The sequence below is a fragment of the Falco rusticolus genome, chromosome 15 (assembly GCF_015220075.1).
Source record: "Falco rusticolus isolate bFalRus1 chromosome 15, bFalRus1.pri, whole genome shotgun sequence".
Lineage (NCBI taxonomy): Eukaryota > Metazoa > Chordata > Aves > Falconiformes > Falconidae > Falco > Falco rusticolus.
Window position 1 is genome coordinate 3376052 of NC_051201.1, and position 21432 is coordinate 3397483.

The 21432-nt window shown below is 45.2% G+C and overlaps 1 protein-coding gene across 2 annotated transcripts; it reads right to left on the reverse strand.

Moving 5' to 3' along the window:
- Nucleotides 1–1464: 1464 nt before the first annotated feature.
- Nucleotides 1465–17486, reverse strand: MTHFSD (methenyltetrahydrofolate synthetase domain containing). 2 transcript variants are annotated; one of them, XM_037409298.1, is made up of 8 exons: nucleotides 17423–17486; nucleotides 17125–17228; nucleotides 15590–15703; nucleotides 14880–14993; nucleotides 13135–13225; nucleotides 12126–12238; nucleotides 11789–11914; nucleotides 1465–3590 (listed from the first exon to the last, which is right to left on the reverse strand). In XM_037409298.1, the coding sequence occupies exons 1-8, from the start codon at nucleotides 17448–17450 to the stop codon at nucleotides 3075–3077; spliced, it is 1206 nt and encodes a 401-aa protein (XP_037265195.1). In that variant the 5' UTR covers nucleotides 17451–17486; the 3' UTR covers nucleotides 1465–3074. The 2 variants fall into 2 exon arrangements, with proteins under 2 accessions (XP_037265195.1, XP_037265196.1); XM_037409299.1 differs by lacking the exon at nucleotides 15590–15703 and adding an exon at nucleotides 15745–15858.
- Between the last annotated feature and the right edge of the window lie 3946 nt (nucleotides 17487–21432).

The window sequence follows — 21432 nt, forward strand, 5'->3', positions numbered from 1 at the left end:
TTGAAGCAGAGACGACAGAAATGAACGTGTACCTGTGTGCCTGCACTTCGCTTGCTACTGATTCGCCAAAGCTGCTGGTGCAGATGGGTTTGCAACAGGCTGCCGAACTCTGACTGGGAGCACCTGCCGCTTTGAATTAAACCCACTTTTTTCATGGAATCACAGAACAGTTCGGGTTGGAAGGGACCCTAAAGCCCCCCCAGTTCCACCCCCCCGCCAGGGGCAGGGACACCTGCCATAGCCCAGGTTGCCCCCAGCCCCGTCCAGCCTGGCCTGGGACACTGCCAGGGATGGGGCACCCACAGCTGCTCCGGGCAGCCTGGGCCAGCGCCTCGCTGCCCTCACGGGGAAGAATTTCTTCCTCATCTCTAATCTAAATCCACCCTCTTTCAGTTTAAAACCATTACCCCTTGTCCTATCACTACAGGACCTATGAAAAAGTCTGCCCCCATCTTTCTTATAAGCCCTCTAAATATTGAAAGGCCACTATAAGGTGTCCCCAGAGCCTTCTCTTCTCCAGGCTGAACAACCCCAACTCTCTCAGCCTGTCTTCATCTTTAATGACAAGGCCCAAAAGACCTTGCCATTTACTAGTAACCTGGATCAAAAATGACTACTTAAGTTGGAAAGCCAACTATCATAGCATCAACATCACTATTCCAGGCCATTCAAAATGCTAATGAATGGTGCATTAGCTTGAACTTAACAGTAATTCTTCTTCTTCTCTGAGCCCAACTACTGTTACATACCTCTGTCTAGTTAGTAACTTCTCTGTAGCGTGTTTTGGACAGTTAATTGCCTATTGGGAAAGTAACGAGGTATTAGCTAGCACTGTGAAATGTGGCCTCACAATACATGATGGAAAAAAGTGATGGGTCAGCAGAGATCTGCCCACCTGGATACAGAGCTAGCACAGCTCACCCTCCGGGTTACACACAGAACCACAACTGCAAACAGAAAACCATCTAGATATGTTTGTCTGAACAAAACTGGCCACTGACTGCATGCAATGTTGAGAGCAAAGCAAGCAAACGTAACACATTTATGTATCACGTAACACATAAACATACCTGCACTGAAACTTCAGATGTTAAGAAATCAAATAAGGTAAGGAGATAACATTCCCAGAAATTTGACCAGAAAAGATTGGTTCAATCTGCGAAGCAACAAGGGATGTTTGAGATGCTGGAAGTTTTCACTGGCAAAGTAACTGCTTTTTAACTGCTATGGTCACCTGGGCATCCTCACCAATGCAAGCAGCATTGCAAGAGTCAAAAAGAACATCACATGATCATGTTACTTATTTGCCCTCATTTGGAAGGGGAAGGCAGTGATACATAATTACTGTTTTGCTTTTCTTGCCCAGGCTTTCTAAGCTCATGATGTAACCTGTATGTTTAAGTAGTAACATAACACCTGACTCATCCTTGAAATGCACAACTGCTGAAAAAAGACGCAGAGGACTTCACAGTGCTTGTATTTTAATTCAGACTAAGTGATACTGAAAATAATTTTGAGTCAGAGAAAAAGAGAGCATTTTAGAGCATAGTACTGCTTTTTTTCCAGAAACCTTTCCTTTGTTGACCTTACAAGAAGCTGAAGCAATGCTTTCCTTCAGCCCCTCCGTACAGAGTGCTTGATAATGACGAGAACTTTTTATTTAATACTTTATGAAATGCCTGACCCTTGAGGCATAATAATGTGCTTAAAATATACTTAACAGTACCCTCTGGCTAAAAAAAGTTTCCAACTCATACTTAAAAAAAATATCCATTTAGATGCTTACTTTGACTATGTGCCCAGCATCAATGGCAAAAGTGCTTCTGTTTAGAAAGGATCGTTCGGCCAAAATTCAACTTGTTTTTCAGGAACAGGAAACCATAGAAAAAAAAGAAAAGTAATAAAAGCCATACCAAATAAATCCTCATTTGCCCTTACACCCTAAGTGAACGTTCACGTGCGTACAACTCTTACTGTTCAAGCTAGTACTTGATAGCAGTTTCACAATGAAAAGCTGCCAGCGCTGCTGCCTAAGCCTCCTCGCTGTCTGATGTTGCGGGTGCAGGAAGACCACACTGGTGGTGACAAAGGCACAGCAGGAACAGGCATTGCTACTATCTCCAGCAACTTTTCAAACAACTCCATACCAGACTAGTCACCCACAAGTTTTGACTGTGGTCTGTCTGCTTTTCATTTCCACTACAATGATTAATATTAATGTCATTTCACAGAAGCAATGGAATCACAGCAAGTTATGAGACAACCAGGAAAAGCATCTATTTTATAATTTTCTGCATCCATGAAAAGGCAGCTGAAGTGTTTTGGGGAAAAGCAGAGCAGAAAACTGGTCTTTACTTTGCTCTGCCAGACTGAAATAAGAAATATAAGGTTTACAAAGGGCTGAATTAACCCAACAAAGCTGAGAAAGGGGCTACCATCTCTTCCACCTGATGTTAACAGCTGTTACTAGAACTCAGTGGCTGAGCCAGCGTTTCCACAGCCATTCTTCAAGAGCACAAAAAATGGACAATCTCTCCCCCAAGCCATTTTTATGAACAATATGCTGAAAATTCCCAACAGGCAAAAGCCATTTTTCAGTAAACAGAATTGTAACCCTTAAGACAGGTTTTCCACAGCTGGCTTTTAAGCTCACAAGTACAAATTCGCAGGTACAGCCTTCAAATGACAGAACATAGCCACCTTGCTACATGTGGCTGCATGCAGCTACCAAGGGGCAGGTTTTTGATCCAGGCCTCACAAACGTACACACCAAATGGCAAATCAACCTATGGCCAACCAAAACACAAATACACAGAATGTGGGTACTTTGTGGATAACTGTTTAGAGAAACGGCCCCTCTGACACCTGTCTAGACAAGTACACTTTGCATGTACAACTGCAGGATGAGGCAGGCAAGTCAGCTGTGAGATGTATGCCTTGTTTGTGTGAAAAGTTGGCCTTGCACTTTGCTGTTCAGCCTGCAGAAATCAGAGGATATACCAATATCCTTGAAAACTTAGGTTGGATTCTCACAAAACAATGAAAACACGCCCAGTTTTTTCCTCTATTCATATTCATTTCTGACTATTGATTTCTACTTGCCCTTTGTTTCTCTGATTCTTGGCCAGCTCGACTCGCAAAGTATTACCCCCGAGGCTCAAGCCTTTCAAAGAGGATACAGCACTCTCTGCGGTTGCTTTATCCTTGTAATCGAGAAAAGCCCTATGCTGTGCTGCTTGCCAATTCAGTCGTAAAGGAGTTGCATGGAATTCCCTTAAAGCACATTTCAGCTCGCTCACTCTTAGGCTGGGAGGTATGTTCCCCACATACACAGTAGCAATCATGCCAGATCCCTCTAATCTGTGACTTAGAGAATCACTTTCAGCACAATGTTGTCCTATTTGAGCTGAGCCCGTAGCAGCCTGCGGTCGTGTATTTTCAGCCACTACCTCCTCATTTAACGCTGCTGGTGTGTTGGCATTTGCCAAGTCTGAATGTTCGTCTTGGAGGGTGACATCCTTGCCAGCCTGCTTCTCTCTGTATCGAAGACTCTTTAGGATGGGGATTTTTCCCAGCATCTCATAGCTGACCTAAAAAGGAGGAAGACAGATACAACTATGAGATTTCTCGCCTTCCAGAAAAAGACAACCACCATCAGGACCCACTTGTGCCATAAAAAGAGAGGACCTTATTACATTGCTACATTCAGAGTGCCAGAGCATTCAAAATGTTACTAATTGCTGGCCTGATTCTGAAGCTGCTCCCTAAATACACATTGCAGGACAAAAATAAACATTAGTTACTCTTTAAGCAAGCAGCACAATGTAGATCCAGCAGGAAAATCAAAACCAAACTCAGAACCATCCGATTTTGACATTTATTTATCAGAGTGCTTTCAGATTCGTGTTCTCATTGTTATCCCTTAATGATTGCTTTGACCAAGGTCCTGTGCTCCTGCTCTGGCAGTATCTTAAATGCTTACAATTCATCAGACCATCAGTTACTTTCATTCTGCAGACCTCCTTGCGCTCTTTTCTCTCAAAACAGGATATCCCGTAGGCTGGATCATATAATGGGGAGGGACGATGGTGTTGAGTTTGCAGCTGGGGAGCGTGCCTTGTAGCAGGGCTCCTATGAATGTGGGCCCAGCTGGAGGCACGTTCTCTGGTTGTGGCACATCAGCACGGCCTCCCTCTTGTCATCTGACCTCACACACCACCTGCAGCTACTCATCAGATCCCACATCAGTCTGCTGGGTTGGATCACAGAACGGAAAAGCGCCTGGACACTATACTTCAAAACTGAACCCTCTATCCCTTCCACCCATCCCCAGCTCACAAGCAGCTTTTCTGGAAGGGCTCTTCCTCTCAACAGCTGAACCCTATCCATCTCAGGCATGAGCTGCCCTAGGCTGCACTCAGTGACTGGCAGGAAACGCAGTGGTTCCCTAGCTAATGTGGTCTAGCTCTTGGCTTGCAGACTGCAGTTGGAAGGAGGAATAATTCGTACTTGGCTGCTGGACAAGCAGAACATCCATCAACACAAGATTCAATTCTTAAATTTAGGGAGCAAAACAGAGCCTAGGGAAGCGATGCCTGAGCTAGCAGAGACCCAAGCTAGTAGCCCACACAGTGTGAGCAAGCCACTTGAGCAGGGTCACTACTCAGCAGGCTGTATGGGACTAGCACCACCATATCCCGGCTAGAATATGCCTGCAGATCTCCCAGCTCAGATCTCTCTCATCTCAGAGCCCCTGAATTCTACAATTACAGTCAGATTGAGTTTAGATCTGCCTGCACCACTTCAAGGCTAAAACGTACAGGAAGAGTAGCCCAGCTCTGAAGTGACCTGAATAAATCAAAGATGGGGTGGGGGCAATGCTGGGTTTAGGTAACGGGAAAGCCAGTCAACAGAATTATCTCAAACGTTCCCAGGGCTTCTCTTCTGAGAAGCAAACAAGCAAGTTTTATTTTGGGCTGAAACTAAATAAAAATCCAATTTACATAAAGTGGGTCCTAGCTCTGTCTTGTTAATATAGTATCAAACAGCAGAATAGGACTAACCAGTATGGGCAGAGGCTACCTCCATTCTGCCACACTGCAAACCCAGAGTCAGGGTGTTTGGGATCAGACCCTTTAAACTTCATGACTGAGAACAATTTCTGAACAAATTTGGCCTGATCTGGCTGCCAGTACAGAGAGGCAAGGACTTCCTCTGGGGCTCTGGGAGCCTCTGCACTCTGAAAGGTACATGCCATTTTCAGATTTTGAAGAGTTATTGCTCTGTGGATTCCTGGCCTGATTTGTTTTTCTCAGCCAAGAATTCAGACTGCTGTGTTTGACAGCAAACTCCCCTTCCCTGGGTGATACAACATCAAACCAATGGCTGAAGCCATCTTACTTTGTTTTTACTGGCCAGCAATTAGGAACATTTGTTGTCCTCTGTCAAATTTCTATGTGAAACGTAAGCTCTATGCTAATTAAACAAAACAGGAAAAACATTTTTCTATCCTCATGCAAGTAATCACTCCTGGGCCCAAAGCACAACCTCAACCTCTTACCAAGTGTATGTACAGCTCCTTTGACCCTGAAATTAAACTCGGTTCCCAAGGCATGGACTGGGTGTTTAGTTAGAAAGATCAATGCCACCAAGGGCAAACCCTCACCACTTTGTACATCAAGGGAATCAAAGAGGTTGGCACTGAGAGGATGAACTCTGGAACTCTCAGTCTTTCAAGGACAAACCAAGGAGAGGATTTAGATGATCCAGGGGCCAGCATACTCTCTAAGAGACTCCAGCTGGCCAGGCTCAAACATGGCCTCTCCTCTCACTAGAGTGCCCAGTAGTTTTCGGCATCTGTTTCAGGCTCCCAGCAAACTCAAGAAGATGTAGTTACAACAGCCCCTTTGTAAGGGCTAGGAACTGTTGTTTTCTATAAAAGCTGAAGCTCTGATCAAACATCACCACAAAGTGAACCCATCATTACTTTAAGTTCAGCCCTACACAGGTATAAGAGTACGTAGCCTTTACAATACCAAAGCAACAAAGGCAGATGTTTTGGCACTTGGATTTTTTTGTAACAGAAAACAATCCATAAAAAACATACATTAGACAAGTTCTGACACTATCAACTTACATCCTTCTGCCACAAAAGAGAGACAGAGGATTTACCTTAAGGGTTGTTTTCCCTTGGGTCTAGGAGAAACTTTCAGCTGGGCCAAACCTTCTAAATCTTCCCCTATTTTTCCCCACTTTTATGTAAATGAAAGGCAGAAACTCGGTTTGGGATTTCAGAATTTTGATTCAACAAACCAAGCCACTACCTTTTCTGGGGTGCAGGGGGTGAAAGCCAAAAGGGCAAAGGGGGCAGTGGGTGGCAGAGGAGAGGAAAAAACTTGCTCTGCTCTGTTGCAAAATAACAAACAAAAGAACTCTGTGGTACTACAATGTGTTGCTAATTACGATCATGCAAAAAGTTTCTTTTGTCTTGTGAGCTGTGGAGGACTGCAATGATTTATTTCCATGTGGAGAGAGGCCAAAGATATTCCTCCTCTCTTTCAAACAAGCTGCACGTTTCTTGGTCCTGTGCCGGCTGGTCACTCCTCCCTAGCCTTGCCTAGTGCTTTAGGCTAAGCCAGGATGCAAAGGACTTGATCCCGTTATGTGGACCTGGGTAAACCCAGTGGTGGGAAGCTTCTTCCCTTGCTCCCTCTATCCCTACAAGGTCAAGGCCAAACCATTTATTGATGTTTGTAAACTTCTTATTGAGTGTTGGGATTTAGCTAAATGATTGGCTTTGGCAGTGAAGCCAGCTGAAGAAGTTTCCTATTATCCCTTGACCACCAATTCCCAGGCCAGTTCCATACTTCAGCCCTCTGGAGTTGGCCAACAAAAGTGCTTGTGGGTCTGCGCTATGAACTCAGTAACTGAAGTGATTCAGGTTAAAAATAACTCCACCAAAGGCAATTAATCATTTAACAATCCTGCCTACTCCCTGCCATAGCTGGGAGAGCCTTGGGGAAAGAGGACAGCAGGGTAGATGAATTCTTCTGGCACACAATTACCGGGCTATGAGAAAGGAGCTGAGAAGGGAAATGTGGCCCCTTTCTGCCAGAAACCTGAAGAAAACAGCGCCTTGGATGCTGAGTGCCAATACAAATCTTGAGCACTTAACCCTGAGCATCCACTCTTATGACACCTGGTTTGGTCCCAAAACAATGAGGTGGCAGATGGACTTACTGCAACGTCTCTGCTGCAACATCAGAGCTCTCTTCAACCTCTGTTATTCCAGAACAGTGAACACAGCCACTTTCAATATTTTGATGGGGAAAATGAAAGATGTGTTTGTCCTCTGACAGAATGAGTAATGCTGACCCCTGATACAGTACAGGCCAAGCCAAACACCACTTTGATTTCCCTGGCAGCAGAGGCGGTGCAGTTCTGATCTACGGCAGATGAGGGAAGGACATATATTGGAGCTATACGATGAGGCAGATGAGGGAAGCGATATATTGGAGAGCATGCTAAGTCCACTATTTAATTCTGCTTCACACAGCTACCCATCTGCACACACCAACTGGTAGAAAAGCCCATGGCTCGAGACGGAGACAGAAAATGCTGCTGGCCCTGCTGTGGAAGGCTGCAAAGACCACCAGTCTTTAGTACAGCACATCCACCAGCTCTTCCAAGTCCTGAGGCTGGTAGGCAGAACGTGTTTGAGAGATTCATCTTTGCCCACCTTGAGGGGTCTCTGACCCAAGACTGTTCATAAAGGCCTCCAGGACTGAGCCCACTCTTCATGTTGCCTCCTTAATCAGTTGCTTGTTTCAAGGAGCACTGAGCTCACAGGGGTTTAAAACACAGATAAAGTCAAGACAGCTAGGACAGGCCAGCACAGTTGAACTTTTTATCATTCATTCGCACAAAATGTCCAAATATGTGCACACAATCTGAGGGCATATTTCTGGGAGCTGGCAGCCCATTAAGTCTGCTAGTGTCCCTCAGGAGAAACTTATGCAATCCACATTTGGAATACATCAGCAAAAACTGACTCTGTGGACTCTGCAGCAAGGGTCATATTTGCAAAGGTGTTGAGATGTTTAGCCATGCATGGAAGCATGCCCTGCTCATGTCATCCCTCTGAAAAACAAAACCAAACCAAACCAAACCTTGGCTTAAGGAACAACAATTTTTTTCTGATGGCAATGCTGTGTCCCTGGTAAAGGTTTTACCAGCTTGAATATGTGAATTTTTTTGAGCTTTAATACAACATAATTTTGCTTTCCAAATATTCTATCACAGACCTGAATCAAAAGCTGTTTGTTGTCAGATAGTTTCCACCTCTGCCACTGTGTACTAAAATTTCAACATTGGACCCAGGGATTCCCCCCAGTTCATTTCATTTCGAGAAAAAGATTTTCCTACTTCTACAAGATTCTCAGCAAAAGAATGATTAAAAAACCAGAAGGAAATGCTTGCTAGAATATAGTGATTTTTCCACCAACTACTCTCATTTCCCTCTTCATGACCCCAAATATTTTAATTGGTCTGTACAGTTTCAATTTAAAATAAGCACAGAACAAATAACTTCATAATTGCAACAAATATAATAGACAACGTCACAGATAAAGATCACAGCTACCCATGCAAAATACTAAATGAGAAAGTAAGTTGTTTCATGAATTTACAGTTCCCAGAAACAATGGGTTAGATTTTCAAGACAGATGAAGCCAAATAATTCTCCACTGGCATCCAAATAAAGTTTTCCAGAGTGCTCAGCTCTTAGCAGCTCTTGCTGTCCTCCAACAGCACACACTGATTTCTCAAAACCCTGAACTGAGATGCAGAAAAGTTATCCATATACACACTCCAGTACTGCCTTTGTATTTAGAAGTGTTTCTAGAATGCCTAGCACTAATATCGATAATGCTTCTTCCATATTTATAATCTTGTAACTTTTATTTCCTTGGAAGTATTTAAATCAGCATTTCCATGACAAAAATCACAGCTAGTGATTCACATATTCCTGTTTGGAAAACCTTAATACCTTGACAGCAAGGAATAGCTCAACTGGAAATTATGCACCAAGAACTGAAAGAAGGCAACTGAGGACAAGCCATGCCAATTATCCCAAGAAGTGAATCATTTACTCATAGAGGAACACCTGTGTACCCTGTCCCCATATCTGATGTACTACTTCCTTCCTACATAGCACATAAACAGAAAGACTCCAGGAGAATGCAGTACCTTTTTGAGCACAGAAACTTAGCCTGGAGACGTGCACTTTGCTGGTTGCATAAGTACCTTCTTACCTTTTTGGAGATGAAAACAGACTGCATGTATTAACGGCTATTTATCCTAACAGCTTCAAGAAAACACATCCTTTACAACAGTGCTTAGCTGTAATCCCATGTTTGCAAACACCTTTAATTTAAGCTCTTAAATCATTGTCTTGGTTTGATCAGCCATGTTCCTGAAGAATGAAGGGTTTTTTTTTCTGCAATGTATTTTATACATTGCACATTTTAACAATAAAGTTAAGCTACTTTTCTGTTGACAAAACACTGCATTTTAGAAGTGGGTTATTTATTTACTCACTACCTCTTGGTTCATTTAGTTTTGCTCTGAGGAACATGAATGCATCAGTAAAGCCAGGATTTGAAGGAGAAAAGGCTGCAGAGAAAAGGATGCAGAAGCAGCCAGGAAAAGTCAAAGGACAAACACTTAAATAGCCTGTATCAAATCCTGCATTTTTAACACCCTGTTGATTAACTAGACCTCCCACCTCCAAGACCCTCTGTGCAAGAGTTGAACATACAGTTACCACCAGAAGTACAAAACAAATATACATGTGGTTCAGCTCCCTGTGAAAGAATAATGCTAATTTCTGTCTTCTTGATATAGATGCAACACTTGTCCCAAATGGACAGAAATGTAATGATTATCCCTGCTCTGGCTAGTGTTCTCCAATATTCTTAGCTAATCAATGCATGCTCTGATCAACAGCCAAAAGCAGCTTTAGGCATTAAATCAACATTCAGCTATTCAAATAAAGGGTCAACCAGGTAATGTGCTTCATTCTTAGCGAACAGTGTAGAAAATTCAGCGAGAGCTGTATTTTTTCAGACAACACCACTCATGTAGTGAAACTTTTTCTAAAGGGTTTTCTATCTCATGCAAACTGGCTAAAGTCAGTGTGGCGCAAGCTTTAGGCAACTCTGCTAAACCTCTCTCCTCAAGCTTTAGAAACAAGCGCAAAGGAGTTGTGGCAGAAATTTCATTAGGTTATCAGGCATGTATTATAATACTGATCTTGATGTTTTCCTATGAAAAGCAAAGACAGGCCAAGGTCACATCACATTTGATACATCGCTTGAGACTAACTGACTTATCACGAATGGCAAAGTTTCACAAAAACTCAATGGCCCTTGCAAGAGACTGTTTCCCCAGACTTTTGAAAAATGTTGCTGCTAAAGGGAATCAGGCAGAAAAAAAGAAAAAAAGTGTTAGCAAGGCCACTTACTGAGGCTGAAGTCTGACACTAAGACAGACAAATTGCGATCAAAAGTATGTTGGCAAGATGGATGGACCACGAGGGGTAGGCCTTCAAAACAATTACATTCAATAATATCCTTAAAAAATTATGATTCAAAAATAATTCAATGGAAAAAATGCACTAGTACAGACAGAGCTTTTATTTATTTATTTATAACCTCAACTCCGCAACCACATGCAGGGTAAAATACTCTCCCACCATAGGAATAAAAATAGCACTGGCTAGAATTATTTGTTGTAGATACATCACCTTAACAAATTTAACTCTTTTTGCTAATCGGCAAGTGCTTAGCAAACAACTCTTGATTTCCCTAGAAGTATTCAGTAACAATTCCTCAGCGGTTTCTGCAAGACACGGGTATACTATTCCTCATGTGTGCTCCTACTGTTACTCAATCATGCAGGATTGTGTCTGCTCCCTAACTGCATGACTTTAGGAATGAAAATCTAATGACAAAGAAAAAGTTTTCCCAGCATGAACTTCCAGTAAAACAATTCACTAAATGCTTTTCTGAAACCATTTGTGAAGCTGCTGAAGTTTCTGACAATCTTGGGCGGGAGGGGGGGGGGGGGGGGGGGGGGGGGGGGGGGGGGGGGCAGAGAGGCCAAACCCATAAAAGAATAATTATCAGTAAATAATGATTCATGATTTAAGGCTGTATAAAGTCATTATTCCTCCACCTGAAAACAAGCTCCAGCCACAGATTTCTCTGTTCTTTGAAAGTTAACCCCATACATCCACTACATAAACAGCAACGTACCAGCCACTAGGTCATGCCTTCCTTTCACAATCACAGCACCACATACTCTACCCATCCCACACAGCCATAAAGTTCTGCCTACGGCATGGTCTCCAGAAAACAGACAGAGCCAATTCCAAAGAGCCCTGAGGAATACAACACCTAAGGTGCAGAAGCCCCTCAGCTTCCACAGGCTATTATAACGCTAACAACTACAAGAAACAACATTTATCTTAAAAATCTACAATGTTTCCAGTGACTCTTGCCCTATAACCCATTTGATACAGCAACACCAGGTTCAGGAATATACTTCTCACTTCAAAACTTCACTTCGAAACACTGAACACAGATGCTGTAGTTTTGTTTCATCTGACAAACACATCTGCTTCTTTTACAAGTATTTCTAATACAACAAATGTGTTTATATGTAAAAAATGGGGGTTTTACAACAGAACGTCGGTAGCAACAAGCCACTGTTACCAGAGTTAACTTGCCTTATGCCATATTATTCCCTGAGGTTTTGGTCGTTTGCAATTAGTCTTGATAGTTCTTGTTGGAGTAAGTATATAATCCACAGTTAAATCATGATCATCAAGAAGGTCTTCTGCTATGTCAACCACCTACAAAGAACAAGAGATTTGCTAAATAGTTAAAAACAAGTTCACTAACATTGTGCACCATTCCTGATGTCTTGAAACACAGGCAATCTGTCAATGCCAGTGGAAACAAAGTAAATGACACACCAACATAATTCCCTGTCTCTTCTTTGGACATACCACTCAGTATCACACAGTTATGACTCGTCACTCAAGAGTGGATATTTTAACTTACCTGACAGTCATGCACAATAGTAATTACAGGTGTATCCTCCTGCACTGCACCCATTGACACCATCATTGCATATTCCATGTCTGCATAACCTTCCCCTTTTCCAATTCTCCAGCCTAAAATACATAAAAGTGAACAGTGATAGTAAATGCAGAAACAGCAGAGTGGAAAGGCTGGTAGCTGTCAAAAGCACGCAATTAAGCTAAGCAGTCTGTAACAGATAAACCAAGCACAGACTTGTAACTCAGGGAAAATTCAGATCAGTATTTCTCACAGAATGCAACTTCCCTTGTAAATCAGCACTGAAATTAAAATAAAACATTAGTTTCAGTGAACTAAGGGATCCCAGGAGCCTCCCATTCAGAATAACCCAAATTTAGTCCAGTTCAATTAACATAGAAACCTATTTTTGTAAAAATCACCATTGTAATTAGAACCCTTTACTCATGTCAAACATAGGTTAACTTCATGTGGGTAAAGAGGAGTCTGGGTCACATACAAAAAGCACATTATTTTTAGGCAATGGATAAAGCCAGTGGAACATTTTTCATCACCAGCAGGTCTTCAAAATACCAAAAAATGCAAAATCTGATCCCCAAATAGGTACTGAACCAGCAGCCGTTAACACATGTCCTTTCACACACACTGTGTGCGCAGAGCAGATCCTCTCAACAGGGAGCCCTCCTTGATTCTTTAAAAAAATAATATATAACATCAAAAATTGCTTGCTTCAATTCTACTGAAGGCCAAAACACTGGCCCACATGCTCTAAACCGGACTGCTCTCTGCCCACTGAAGTCCTGGCAGCACTGTTGTAAAGCGGGCACTGATTCTTCCTGGTTGGATTGGGATCAGCGGCTTGTCACACAGAACAGGCAAAAATGCAAGACCATAATTCAGTTCCAAAGATATGTTCGGGTCTGCCAAAAGGAACAGGACAGCATAGCCTGCTGACATTGTGCATGGTGACTTAGGACCCTCCTCCTGAAAAGCTTACATGGCTTTATCTTACCTTTTTCAGAGACGGCCACTGATCCTACAACAACCAAGTCCACCCGTGCTTTCCCATCAAGACCTACAGGCACACTGTATTCTTTTATACCCTGCAAGAAAAACGTAGTTTTAGATTTGCAGAGTGCAGTCTTCCAACCAGTGAGGCAGAGATCCAGAATATTTTGATAAATACAAGTAACTCCCCACATTTCAAAGTGTTTCTTCCATGTATAGCCAAGCTGTACATGTCTGGAAAGCTGTCCTCTAGGGAATCCTAGAATAGATTCCCTACTACAGCAAGAAGAATTTTGGCACATTCAAGGAGAGCTAAGGGAGGTGGGCACTTTTTAAAGCAAGGTTACTTATTTAGGATGACAAACTCGTATTTTGAAACCCTTTATTGGACATCTATTTTTCAAAATGAGAGCAAATTACACTTCCTACCCTACTACTACCTTAAGTCATAATATGTAAATTCACACCCATGAGGAGTACCAGAGCACAACAAATTCTTAAATTCATTCTCATGTACAAATTACTAAATTAATTTAGACACAGACCACTACAGCATAAAGTTGTTAAGCTGCTTGCCTGAAGTCACACAAAATGCTTTACTGCAGCACAACCAGGTACACAGTGTAATGTAAATCCTCCTCACAACAATGCAACTTTGCGCTAAGTTAATCCTCACAATAGAAAGCCAAACGTTTTCCATGCAGAGCACAAAACCTGAGAGATCAGCAATCTGTGGCTGACTATCAGTAATAATGCTCGTTATCCACTTCACAGCAGCGTGGTAAGAATTGTTTGCACAGTGCTTTGTAAATATAAACTGCTAATAGCATCTACTCATAGTAAGCCTGGTTGGGGGAAAAACCAGACCCATGGTGGTAAGATCACAGATGAGATATGAAGGCTGAAGCAGGTCAAGAGAAAGGTCTCTTTCAAAAGTGCTCTTCAACCCTGAAAAGCTTAATTAGTTAATGACTTTAATAGAACTTCCAACAAAGAAAGTCGCTACTAATTACCATCCATTTACAACCCTCAGTTATATACAGGATTACCGTGGAACTTTATTGCCCTTAGCAGGAGATAAAGAAGGAAATAAACTTATACAGCTGGCCTATTTATTTTTTACAAGTTACATTTTCATATCAAATAAAGACACATATAAACTAACACAGGCTTCTCTGCCAAATGACTTTAGCTGTACAGTATGATATTTTAACACCAGAGGGCAGCAACATACCACACTTCAAAATAAAACTGTCAACACATTTCTGAACCTCGGTTGATGCAAATGACTGAATTAATGTTATTTTAGACTTAGGACTCTAAAAGAACTGATCTTTCCTATTTACTAACATCTAATATTCTACCGACGCGATTATGCAAAAACTGTAAACACTAAAATAGTCCTCATAGGGTTCACTAGCTCAAAATTGCAGAATAATATAGGAGTACTATTTATTAGAAACCTAAAGATCTAACTCACCTATGAAATTTTCTCATAATGTTCCAAAAGCATTCAGAAAATACTGATACCATTCTGTTAAGAAAATATAGTGAAAACTCTAAATTTCCTCATGATTTAAGTACCAACAAAAAAATAATTAATGGTGGTTGCGTACACAAAACCAGGAGTAACACACTAGCAGAACAGTATTTCAGGTAGCATTTTGGTTTTCCAACTTCCAGTTAGACTATCATAACACAACACTCTTCTACAAGTTAATTCAGACCTCCCCCATTCTTCATTCCTACCTGGGACGTAGCACATACTCGCAGGATCTCCTTAGTTGCACCTGAAGGGGGAACGATCTTATTGAACAGGCCAGTTCTCAGACGTGGTGTGGGAACCAACAAAGTCTTCCTTGCCTATGTAACAAAAGAAATTATCACATTAAAAGGAGGTGGGCACGTTTTACACTAAAGAAATATTCTTACCATCCCAGAGGTCTCCATGTGGTCAATCATCTTATTTGCTATAGACTAGTTCGCATTGTTGATTGTGTAGCACTTGTAGGTGAAACCCCTCCAGTACAGCAAAATTCCAGAGAAGGTTTTAAGAAACAAATGGCAAGAGACACCTATTGATTTAAAGGGCACATCAACGAATGAGCTACCCACATTAGCAAGAGCACGTGCCAAGGTCCGAGGTAAGTCTGTCACACATTCATCTTGCAATAAACACAAGGCAATCAGAGGCAAGGCTGCCTTACGTGTTTTGGGGAATAAGAATACAGTAATGGTGAAACAGCTATTGCTCTGCAGAAACATATTAATATCCCCGAGCCCCACCTGCACTTTTGGTATTTGCCAAAAAGGCAAAGACATCCTTACATAAGCAACCTCATGAGGCTTGGGACTGGTAAAGCTCCCTCTGGAGAAAAGGCTGGCACTGACCATGAGATGCTGCCCAGCGCTACACTGCTGTACCACCCTCCTCCTTAGGGGTGAAAAGGTGCTGTTACCTGCAGCGCAGCTAGCCGAACACCTTCTAGAGGTTTGTCAGGATCCACTTTAATCTCACGTGCTTTGTTGAACACATCCAGCTCTTTAATAGAGCAGCAAGCCTGGTAAGACCCCTGCATGAAGAAAGGAATCAGGAGAGAACTCGTTCACTTACTTCCAGCGTTAGAAAGCGAGCATTCTTCTGGGGAGCATCAGGATTTACTTTTACAGTATTGGCAGCTTTGAACTCCTGTAAACCCAGAAGCCTTGTTGCAGCATGCGAGGCACCCTGTTTTCACAAGATATCAGTGCATCACCAAGGAGCTCACAGCAGAGATGGGCAATTTACAATCTTTCACACTATAGAGAGGCTGATTTCCCCAGATTTTGAATATGAGTGACATAGTGTTAATTTTGTGATGTCTTCTATGGGAAACTCTCACATGCCAACAGATGCTGAGCGCTTGACTAGTATCTCACAGACCTCAGAAAAAGAGGGGATCCAAGTACAGTCACTTTGCCTAACTTCACCCTCTTTCACAGCTAACTGAAAGCAGAAGACCAATTTCCCTTTTTAGTCAATACATACAGATTCCTTCAAACACAAGCCATAGTTGGAGACTCTCTGGATGAAGACTTTCTGGACAAGGCACTCGCTTTAGAGACTATACTGAACTCACAAGATGTGCTTCTTAACTGAGTAAGGTGCTCAAGCTTAGCAGCGCACGCACTCCTCTTGTAATTTAAGCTGATATCCCCTTGCTTTAGTCCCAGGCTTCCTCCACCTGCTTCAGCACCCGTTTTACCTCAGCACCAAAGTAAGGTGCAACACTTCTGGCAGTCCCTTGAGCAAAAGCAGAGCCCATCTCCTAACACTACTCATGGGCTAAAACAGCCAATGCACACCCCCACAACGCTATTTTAGTCATTGTTTCTTCAGTGCATGGCAGATACATGGCTACACACCTTGAGCTTAGATTAAAACAGGCAGATGACAAAGCAGTGGCCTGACCAACTGAATGCTTGAAAATCCTCTTCTTTCTTTCTCCCAACCATCAAACTAGGGACACAATGAAGCCAGAGCAGGAGGGAGGTTCTGCCAGCACCACTTTGTCAGCAATAACTCGGCCACCATCCACATTTTGGCAGCACACAGTATGTTCCTACGTCAAGTCCCACAAGATGTGTGACCTCAGCTTTCCAATCCCACGGACCTACTTAAGGCCCTGAGTGAAATCCAGTTCTGAATGCCTCAGCCTTCCCATCCATAAATATGTTTACTGCATTCACAAGGTGAGTGTGTATCCACCAATTAAAACACCACACACACCTGACACATCTTGTCAGGTACAGGCACCTGCATTTCTTTACTCGGTATGAATTACACAGGCATGCTGTTTGCATGGTGGTGTCTGTTAGAGCTCTGCCAGCCTGGGGGGCGCAGGCAGGGGAGCTGGGAGGCCCTGCCGGCCCGGGCTCCGGGCTCCAGAGCCCGGCGAGGCCCGAGGCTCTGACGCAGAGGCCGCGGCCCAGCCCCGCAGGCAGGCCGCCGTACCTTGAAGTTAGGGATGCGGCGGTGCACGGGCCGCGGGAACTCGGCCAGGCCGCTGGCCTCCAGGTGGTCCCACACCTTCTCCCGGACGTCCCACTTGGAGGCACCTGGAGGAGGGCAGAGCTGAGGGCGCGGCCGGGCGCCTCACGGGGGAGCGCCGCGCCCGCCGCCGGGCCGCCCACCCCGCCCCTCTCCCTCACACCGACGGTCGCCCCTCAACGGCCACGCTCGCGCTCCCACCCGCCCTCCCGCCGCGCCGTGACGCAGCCCGCCGGCCCGCCCCTCCGCGCACGCCGCTCACCCGCGCGCAGCCGCACGCCCCCCGCCATGGCGCCGCGGCCGGCGGCCCGCGACGGGGGCGGAGCTTCCGCCTTAGGCCCCGCTTCTGCGTCTACGGCGGCGCGGAGGGGTCAAAAGGGCGCGAAGGCGAAGCGGGAGAGATGGCGGCTGTGGGGCCGTTGGGCCAGGGGAAGGGCCGCTCGGAGGCTATAGTCGCCTGAGCGAGGCGAACCCCCAGGGAGGGGGAGGCCCGTGCTCCCACCAGAGCCTCCTTTTGCTGTGTGAAGGCCTAATGGAGGGTCCTTTCCTCGGGGTGCCGGGCCTGGCGTGTGTGAGGCGAAGTGTGGCTGGGCAGGAGCTGGGCCTGTGGCGGCCTGGGCTCCCCTCGCTCCCCTCGCTGTCGGCGGGCAGCGTCCAGGCTGTGACATGGCGCCCTGCTGCTGGGGGTTGCCAGCGTCTTCCCTCTGGGGCCGCACAGGCCCAAATCTGCCACGTGTCACCATTCCTCCTGAAAGCCAAACATGCGAAGGGACGTGCCGTATCGTTCATGTGGGGGATACTATGGAGTTCCAATCACGTGCAACAGCTGCAGTAGAAACCCACCCCACTGTTCATAAACTCCCAAATCAGTTATTTTTCCCTTTAAAATCGGCTGGTTGTGAGTAAAGCAATATCCAGCCTTTACGAGGGATTCCAAGTCTGCCAGCTTTCAGAAAGTATGCTTCTCGTGTGTGTTTAATAGGGCGGTAAATAATTTGTATGATTTATTATTTATGGAATTAATGTATTTGACAATTACCCCAAGAAGAGGGAGGACATTGAGAATCCCGACATTCCTGAGCAGAGTGGGATGGAAGGGTCATGGGAACAATGAAACAGAGGTTTATTTTAAAGTGTGTTGGAGAAGAGGGGGAAACGGCTTTTGAATTTGGTTTCTAATCTGCTTGGCTTGGATGCTACCAGTACACATCGACTGTCAGAGCTGACTGTTACTCTGCCAACCAAAAAGCGGAACAAATTCGGATGCTCTTCTCTGAATAGTTACAGATGTAGCTGGGCAGATGCAAACGCCTTTTCTCTCTGCGGCTGCTGTTGATTGCTGGACTGTTTTTTTCACAGTGCAAATCAAAGGCCAGGACTCCGCTGGGTTCAGGAGTCTTCCCCCCTCCAACTATGTGTGTTTTTCAAACTCATATTGGACTAAATGCTGCAGAGCAGCTGTGGTGAGCCTGAGGCTTCACCTTTCCAGTGAAGTTCCTCCTAAGCATTCAAAGAAAGTACTTAAAGCCCTGGGTCTGCAATGGGGTGCATTTAGGAATAGCCTTTTCACTACCTCGGAGTGCTGCTGGAGCCAGTGGGAATCCATCCAGGCATAATAGACCACCCATGTGGAGCTAGGCCTAAATGTTTGAAGCTCATTCCTCTACTTCCTACTCACGGAAAACTCCCAGCGACTTTGATATCTCTACGGGGACTTCAGGATCGGGCCTTTGGTGAGCAATTTAGAATCTCTCTGTAATTCAGTGTTGCGATTTGCACTCACTCCCAGGCTGCGAGTGCCAGCGCTGTCTGTCTGTCGGCTGTCACCCACAATTGCCACACTGCAGCTTGTGTGACCTGTTTCCACTCCAACACACTCTCTTCCTCCTCTCCTTTGAGGAAGGGAAAGCGAATGAGGTAGCAACAATGCCATTAATTAATACATTAACAATCAAGGGGGGCTGATATCCTACCAGACCACCTACATCTCCATCCAACCTCCATGCAAGATGCTCAGTAAAACTGTTCCTTACATGGATTTGGCTTCCAAGAAAGAAGGTCTGAGCTGGCTTTCCATAAATCAGGGTACTTTGCCTTAAGCAAATGAGGAGTTTGCTAATGGGTGATGTCTTTTCTGCTGGTCCAGCTCTCTGCTTTGATTCTACAGGTCTGAAATTTGCTCCAAATTACTTTGCCAGGTTCTCTTCTATCACGTGTACTGGAGCCTTTAACATTCACTCTTGCAGCCTGATGTGGCTCGTATGGATGCCCCTGGAAAGCCTCTCTTTTCAGTGGGAAGCACACAGGGCTACCTGTATAACTTATAAATGGAAGTAGTCTATTGGAGGTGCCTGATTCACATCCAATATCCCTTTTATTCCAAATTGGATAAAATACTCTAGTGAAAGAGGTTAAAAAGGGATCCTGGGCTTTCATACAAAAGGTGGAATGCAGCTCTTGCTTGAAACACCCACAATTTGGGAAAACACCTAGAAAAAGGGAGTGCCAGATTAGCGCAAACCCTGTGAGCAATGCAGAAGGAAACTCCTTGTGCTGTGGGAATAATTTCTCTGAAGTGCAGGCTGAATACACAGGGGCAGCCACGGGAAACAGACAAAATGCACCCAAAGAGGAGCACTAAACTAGTGATACTGCTCTGCTTGCTTTTCAATATGGAAAATTGAAAATAGGCTGCAAATTTTAAAGACAACAGGCTTTAATGAGGTTTTCATTCACACAGAATATTAGCTGGGTACTAGAAACTAGTCTTTTGGACCACTGTGAAATGTATTTCCGTGTGTGAATAAACGGTGTATCACCAAGTTATTGTGCTTACGAAAGAACCTGGCAAAGGAGGCACATTAGGGCAGGTGGAGCTGGCCCACGCTAACCTGTTTGAGCCCAACAACATGGCCTGCTGCTGGAAAATAGGTGTGGGTTTGTGTCAGTTTGTGTACTGGCCCTGTAACCAGCGCTGGGTGCTCTCTCCTGCATTGGTCACCAGGACAGACACAAAACTGGTGAATGAGCAGAAAGCCATGTGTATCAGTGGGTCTTAGCTGGACTGATGCCACTGTTTGCATTGCCTTGGCATAGCTTTTCCTTCCTTCTTTCTTTCTTAAGTTCTTTCTTTCTTTCCTTCTTTTTTCTTTCTTTCTTTCCATCTTTCTTCCTCTCTTTGTCCCTCTCTTTCTCTTTCCTGCTGTCCTTTCCATCTTTCTGTCTTCCTCTCTGTGTCGTTCCTTCTTTCTGCCTCTGTCTTTTTCCATCTCCTTCCTTCTTGCCTTTTCTTTTTTATTTCCATCTTTTTTTGCACTCTCTCTTCTTGCTTTCTCTCTCTTTCCTCCTCTCTGTTTCTTTCCTTCCTTCTCTCTCTGTCTTCCTTTCCACCCCCTGGCACTCTTATGCCTTCTTTCTCTCCCGTTCCCATTCTCCATTCTCTCCCTCTCACACACTCCTTGCTCGCTGGTTTTTGCCTGCTCACTCATTCGCCCTCTCTTTCTGCGACCCCATGTCTCATTCCCCCCCCCCCTCCCGTTTCCCCCCTTCGCCTCCCTTCTGCCCATCTCCCCCTCCCTGCCCCCGGCCCCTCTCCCCCTCGCCGCGCCGTGCTCCCGCACACCCGGGGACGCGGGCCGGGCCCGGGGCGGCCGTGCAGACCCCCCGGTGTCCCCTGGGGGGCAGCACACGCCGCGCAGAGCCCCCGGGGCGGGCAGGTGAGCGCTGCGCCCGCCGCCGGCACCGACTGCCGGCACCGGCCCCGCCGAGCACCCGCCCGCCGCGGGGCCCGGGCAGCCGGCGCGGGGAGAGCCCCCGGGGAAGGGAAGGGGTCAGGCTGTTGCTCTCGGGCGCTCGCCAAAGGCGAGTGAGGCTGCGGAGGGAAGCCCGGGGCCAGTGGGGCAGCCCGGGCCGCCGCCGCTCCCGCGTCCCGCGCAGGAAGCGGGGGAGAAGCCCGCCGTGCCCGGGGGACAGCGCGGCTCCCGGTGCCTCCAGCTCCCTTGCTCGGAAGGACCCCTCTCCTTGCGCTCCCCCCTTTAGAAGCTGGCTATTTTTCATACCGATCCTTTTTTTCCTTCTTTTTTTCCTTTTCTTCCTGCAATTTGAAATTTGGGCTTTCCCGAGCCCGTTGATTTACTCTGTTCAGTTCCCAGCTGCAGCAAGCAAAGAGCTATCGCTGCTCCTTGATTTTCTGTAGAAATTCATCTCGGTAAAAGTTTGCAGCCGAGGAGAGGTAAGATTCAGGCAAGGTTATTTCTCAAGAGCGTACAGGCT

Coding starts and splice junctions, on each gene's coding strand:
- MTHFSD (XM_037409298.1), bottom strand. CDS start 17,450: ATGGCGGGGGGCGTGCGGCTGCGCGCGG. Junction 15,704..17,124: donor GCCGCATCCCTAACTTCAAG/GTACGGCGGCCT, acceptor TTCTTCATGCAG/GGGTCTTACCAGGCTTGCTG. Junction 3,591..11,788: donor AGGGAATAATATGGCATAAG/GCAAGTTAACTC, acceptor CCTCCTTTTTAG/GTCAGCTATGAGATGCTGGG.